The following is a 6,645-nucleotide window of genomic DNA, read 5'->3' as shown; positions in this document are numbered from 1 at the left end:
TTGGCAGGTGGGTTCTTTACCACTGAACCACCTGGGAAGCCCTAATTATTTAAGTCTAAATAAATAATAACTGTAATTCATGTCCTTATAGTTCTTGAAAGTAATAGTTAGACCAAAACTAGAGAATTCAAAGTGGTATATCTTCTAAAGACAATGGTCTTAAGGAGAGCACATACTTATTCCATGGGAGGTCTGGCATATCTGAAAGTGACCAAGCATCCAGAACCTAGCATATCCTGCTAGAAACCATTCAGAGACTAAACTATCACTCAAAGACATTAGATGAATAGTCAAGAAATTTGAAGCCTTGAAGACAGGGATTGCGTAAGTTTCCAGATATGTTGACATTTGCTGTTTGTATTATTTTGTCTTCTTTGCTCTTGAAGGAATTTTAAAGTAGATGCAGTTTGTCTTTGATCCCATTTCTCCTTTTCCTAGCTGTCATTCCTGTCTCCTGCTGAGCTCAACAGCTCTTTCCCTGCCTTATGCAACAACCTATTGGATGATGAATTAGTATTAAAATGGATCGCTTATTTCTTCATTGTCAATGCTCTCATGTCTTGCATACATAAGATCTCAGCTAAGGAAAGTTATCTGGTAACTTATTTGTTTTGTCTGTAATAGCTTAATGAAGCACTCTCCTCTTAGTAATGTATTACTAAGTAAATGTAAAACTAGGGAATTCAGTATGTTATCCTAAAAGAAATCAATTCTTAAACTAGGTTTCTATTAAAAAATAATCTGGGGTACTGGGGCTTTTAAGATCATGCATCTGAACCTCCCATTCTACCATTTCTTCCTTTTTATTATAATTTTCCATCTAACTGACCACCTCCTGGTCTCCTGCTGCATTCAACAGATCAGTTTTGCTTTGCACTTCTTTTTCTCATCTTTCTTTCATTTTACTTCTGATTTATTAAAAGCACTAAACTTCTTTTTTTTTAAAGTCCTTCCTGTCCTCTGGCTAGCCTCTGTCTTGATATAAACTTCACATAGAATCTCTGATTTTTTTTTTCCTGAATGACCCTACAAATCATCTTCTAACTTTCTAACTCTATTTCTTATAAGTTAACTAATAGTCAAATTTACCACCATTTCTTTTGCTATTCTCATTTGTATTTTTTGCTATTCAAATTTCAATTTGGAGGAACCACACTTATATTTTCACTTCCTAGTGTATTCTCATTGTTACCCCTACCTCATGGAAGTCTTAAAATACTTTTGTTTAGGAGCATTTTTTTTCCCTTAGTGGTCAGAGGAATTCTTTTTGCATTATTTTTCTTCCCATTTCATAGATATATTTTGATTAGTTAGTTCATATTATGGAGATTTGTTTAGAAGTCATAAAATGATTTATACAGCTCTTAAAGTTGTTCTGATAACTTTATGGTCCCATTTTACATCTATTCATTTTCTTACTTCACTATTTTATTCCACATAATTTATATCTATTCTTTTATCTTTATTTTATTCTAATGCAGAGTACAAAGTACTTATAGATGTGGCATAAATTATATTTGTTAAATGAACATGTGAATAAGCCAAGAAATACAGCCAGCATCATTTTTGAGTTGCTTTTCAATCAGTACAAAGGATTATGATGCATCAATCCTACCTCAAGTTTTATAATATATTCAGAGAGAGAGAAAATTCATGCATATTTATTAGAAAACTGCTGAAAATTAATGTGATAGAAATTATAGATGTGAAGATTCAGATAAAGGAGATAAAGGAAGCAGTCAGAAAACTGAGGAGAAACTTCCTGAATGTGGAAATTGAGCTAAAAGCAGACAGAGTGTTTGATAATCCCAGGTATTTAATGACATAACATTTCTTCAAATGTTCCTATCCTTTCTAGAGAATAAAAATCTGTATGTAACAGACCAAAATTGCATTTCCTGTCATGTATATGGACTTCTCAAAGGCAGGAATTCTTGTCAATGCTATATCCCCAGTGACTGGAATAGTGCTGGGCATTCTGAGCACTCAAAAATAGTTATTGAATTAATGAACAAAAATCATTCAGAGAACCACTCGGGAGTCAATCATACATCTACTTGTCCAAGAACATATTGGTTGAGTGATCACCATATGTTCCCTATCGTTGTTGGATATTAGTTATTCAGGCTTGGTCCTGGATATAGTTGGAATCAGAAAGCACTTACATGTAGTTTCAGGGGAAAAGTCAAGATGCACAATTTGTACCTCCTCTTTCAATATCTCAATATTTAGGGAAAAAAGATTTTCCTTTTTCCTCTAAATTATTTGTTCACATGTAATAAAGTTGTAGTATACAGAATATTGTTATGGTCCCCAAAGATATCCAAGTATGAGTCTTTGGACTTGTGAATGTGTTACCTTGCATGGAAGCAAAGACTTCACATCAGAGTCAGGGAGGAGATGTGATGACAGAGGCAGTTTGGAGTGATGTACTTTGAAGAGGGAAGAAGGGGTCATGAACCAAAGAATGCAGACAACCCTGGAAAAAGCAAGAAAATTGATTCTTTCCTAGATCCTCCAGAAAGAATGCAACTCAGCAAACACCTTAATTTTTAGCTTGGAAGACCCATCTCAGCTCTCTCATCTCCAGAACTGTTAGATAATACATTTGTGTTTTTCAGCCACTAAGTTCCCAGTAATTTGTTACAGGAGACATAGGAAACTATTAAAATGCAATGGATTTTCAATCAGAGTCAGGGATTCTTGACCCTAGTATAAACTCTCCCACCAGTCACATTTGTGATAATAAAAAAATAACTTCCTATATCTTATTCTGTGTAAGTTGTTTCACTGATGAAATAGATGTGAAATAAATCAGGAACACCTCATTAAACAGTGGAACAGTATAAACTCTCCCACCACTCACATTTGTGATAATACATAAATGACTTATCTTATTCTGTATAAATTGTTTCACTGATGAAATAGATGTGAAATAAATCAGGAACAGCTCGTTAAACAGTGGAATTCTGATAGTCTATCTCTGGCAGTTCTTGCTTCTGAAGGATTGTAGTTTTGTCTTTACTTCCCCATGCTGGGATCTGGCTCATATCCTTTTGTTCTTTTTCTGGAATTTAAAACTCAATTATCCCCCTCTCTCAATAAAGACACAGACACTGTCTGACTCTTCACCCAGTATTTTATTTCTGTCACTCTTTAACCATTCCAAATGTGTTTTAAAAAAGAAATGTGACTGTCTTTATGTGGCAAAGTTATCTTTGAGGATATGATGAATGTGCATCATTTATAAGATAAAATGTTTTTTTCCATTTTGAGATATATCAAAGGCTTTATTGACTATTTTAAATCAAGAATTGATATCTTATATTAGAAGTTTGGAACCAACCTGTTCATTCCCTACTCTCAGTTTGTAATCATAAAAGTTTGTTTTCTGTGTTTTTGAGTCATTTCTGTTTTCTAAATCAGTTCATTTGTATCATTTCTTAGATTCCATATGTAAGTGATGTCATATATTTCTCTTTCTCTGTATGACCTACTTCACTTAGTACAGTAATCTCTAGCTTCATCCATGTTGTGGGAAATGGCCTTATATTTCATTCTTTTTATGACTATTATTTCATCGTACATATGTACCACATCTCCATGTCTTCTTTGTCTGTTCATCTGTCGATGGACTTTTAGGTTGTTCCATATTTTGGCTATTGTGACTAGTGCTAAAATGAACATTGGGATGCATGTATCTTCTCAAGTTAGAGTTTTCTTTGGATATATGCCCACAAGTGGAATTACTGGATCATATAGTAACTCTATTTGTTTTTAAGGAAATTTCATATCATTCTCCATAGTGCCTGCACCAATTAAATTGTCACCAATAGTGAAGAAGTGTTCCCTTTTATCCACACTTTCTCCAGCATTTATCATTTGTAGACTTTGATGATGGTCATTTTTGATATGCTTTCTTGATTCAACAAGTGTGAAGAACTCATTTAGTACCTGGTTGTGTTAGTCATTATTGGTGATTGTGATGGTGTTGAGGACTACTCAAATGAACCAGATATTATTCCTGTACCCAAGGACTATGTTTTGATAAAGAGATGAAAATTTATACAATCATGAGACAATGAAATAAATGCTAATGGTGCAGAGGGAGTATAGAGACTTGGGCAATTTGGAAGATTTCACAAATAAGGGAGGGTGGGATATTTATAATTGGATTTTTTTTTAATTCTTTTTTTTTCCTGGTTAGCTTTTTATTTATTTTTTTAAAAATTTTATTTTATTTTTAAACTTTACAATATTGTATTAGTTTTGCCAAATATCGAAATGACTCCACCACAGGTATACCCGCATTCCCCATTGTGACTGGAAGAATAAAATGAAATTTTGAAAAAGAAAGAAAGAGGCCTAAGTCTTTCTGATCAAGCCTTCCCTCCGAAAAAGGAAGGTTCTGAAGGTTCATCATGGCTCAGATGGTAAAGGGTTCACCTGCAATGCAGGAGACTTGAATTCAATCCCTGGGTTGGGAAAATCCCCTGGAAGAGGGCATGGCAACCCACTCCAGTATTCTTGCCTGAAGAATCCCCATGGACAGAGAAGCCTGGTGGGCTACAGTCCGTGGGTCACAAAGAGTTGGACACAACTGAGCAACTAAGTCCACATTGCTCTAATTGAGCCATATGATTGACAGAACAGAGACTCAGAAAGCTGTATGCTGTACATGAGGAATTGTTAGGTGGTTTGTATGAATTGGGCTTCCCTTGTGGCTCAGCTGGTAAAGAATCTGTCTGTAATGCAGGAGACCTGGGTTCAATACCTGGGTTGGGAAGATCCCCTGGAGAAGGGAAAGACTACCCACAACAGTGTTCTGGCCTAGAGAATTCCATGGACTGTATAGAGTCAGACATTACTGACTGACTTTCACTTTCACATGAATGGCTGAAATAATATTCATTCATAAGAAATAATGATCAAAAGAGTTTGAAGATGACTTATATGTTATTGAAGTAAAACACACCAGGCAACAGGAAATAGGAAATATCCATGTAATACTAGGAGAAAGCAAAAGGGAAAGAGGTCCAGAGGAAGAATAATTTAGTAGTAGTAGTTTTGAAATTCATAATGCCGTATGGGAACCATAGTATTCCTGTAAGCAGAAGTCAGGTGTGCATGTAGTGAAGAGTGGTTGTGGGAGATGTTAACATGATAATTTTCTCATGGACTGGAGGCTTTCTTTCTCAAATACCAATATTGTCTAGGCAATGCTTGTTCGTTTTCCTTCTTCCTTTAGGTAAAGTGAAAAGTGATCCTGGTGTCTGAGACAATGGATGTAATGAATCAATCCATAGTATCAGAGTTCATATTCCTGGGATTCACCACTTCATGGAAGATCCAGCTCCTCCTTTTTGTCTTCGCCTTTTTGTTCTACTCTGCAAGCATGATGGGAAACCTTGTCGTTGTGTTCACTGTAGCCTTGGATTCTCATCTGCATTCCCCCATGTATTTCCTCTTGGCTAACCTTTCAGTCATTGACATGGTATTTTGCTCAATCATAGTCCCTAAAATGATTTGTGATATTTTGAAGAAGCATAAATCCATCTCCTTTTGTGGGTGTATTACCCAGATCTTCTTTAGCCATGCTGCTGGGGGCACTGAGATGGTGCTACTCATCACCATGGCCTTTGACAGGTATGTGGCCATATGTAAGCCTCTCCAATACCTGACCATCATGAGTCCAAGAATGTGTCTACACTTTTTAGTCACTTCCTGGACCATTGGCCTTATACATTCATTGGTTCAATTGGGTTTTGTAGTAGATTTATCTTTTTGTGGTCCTAATGTGTTAGATAGTTTTTACTGTGACCTTCCTCGGCTCCTCAGACTTGCCTGTACAAACACCGAAGAACTGGAGTTCATGGTAACTGTCAATAGTGGGCTCATTTCTGTGGGCTCCTTTGTCTTGCTGGTCATTTCCTATATCTTCATTCTGTTTACTGTTTGGAAACATGCTTCTCGTGGGTTATCCAAGGCCCTTTCCACTTTGTCAGCTCATATTACTGTGGTGGTTTTGTTCTTTGGGCCACTAATGTTTTTCTACACCTGGCCTTCTCCCAAGTCACACTTGGATAAATATCTTGCTATTTTTGATGCGTTTATCACTCCTTTTCTGAATCCAGTCATCTATACTTTCAGGAACAAGGAGATGAATGTGGCAATGAGGAGACTGTGCAGTCGTTTTGTGCATTATAAAAATATTTCCTGATTGAATTGCTATGAAGATATGGAACTATAGATTCTCTCTCATGCTGGTTTCAGAAAAGACATTATGTAATTTCAGAGAAATATTCAAACCTTAGGCAGTGTTGTATGCCTAGAAATATCTTGTTTAGTAAATTATGATATCTATTTCACCATTAAATTACAAATCATGTCATTCTTTAATGCTCTGTACATCAAAGTGTTAAAAAGCAAATCATATGTCCTTTGTAATCTATCTGGTCTTAAGAGAATACCATGTAAATGAGCAAATAATGACATTTCGTCTTTTCTTTTTATTGACCAACTATTATATTGATAGACAAACTGGGCATTTTTATTTTCTCTCGTCTACTTACTACCAATCTTGATTTTAATTATCTTTGTTCCTACTCCACTTCTTATTTCCCCAGTTTTTTACGTATTTTTGCA

At 35.6% G+C, this 6,645-nt stretch overlaps 1 protein-coding gene across 1 annotated transcript; it reads left to right on the top strand.

Moving 5' to 3' along the window:
• Window positions 1–5,281: 5,281 nt before the first annotated feature.
• LOC102285009 (olfactory receptor 4F15) lies at window positions 5,282–6,220 on the top strand. Its single transcript, XM_070378535.1, has one exon. It carries the CDS (start codon window positions 5,282–5,284, stop codon window positions 6,218–6,220), a length of 939 nt encoding a protein of 312 aa, XP_070234636.1.
• The last annotated feature ends 425 nt before the right edge of the window (window positions 6,221–6,645 follow it).

Source organism: Bos mutus, chromosome 10 (genome assembly GCF_027580195.1).
Source record: "Bos mutus isolate GX-2022 chromosome 10, NWIPB_WYAK_1.1, whole genome shotgun sequence".
Classification (NCBI taxonomy): domain Eukaryota; kingdom Metazoa; phylum Chordata; class Mammalia; order Artiodactyla; family Bovidae; genus Bos; species Bos mutus.
Note: the sequence above shows the minus strand (reverse complement) of the source record. Positions and strands in the feature narration are given on the sequence as shown.

Coding starts and splice junctions, on each gene's coding strand:
- LOC102285009 (XM_070378535.1), top strand. CDS start 5,282: ATGGATGTAATGAATCAATCCATAGTATCAGAGTTCATATTCCTGGGA.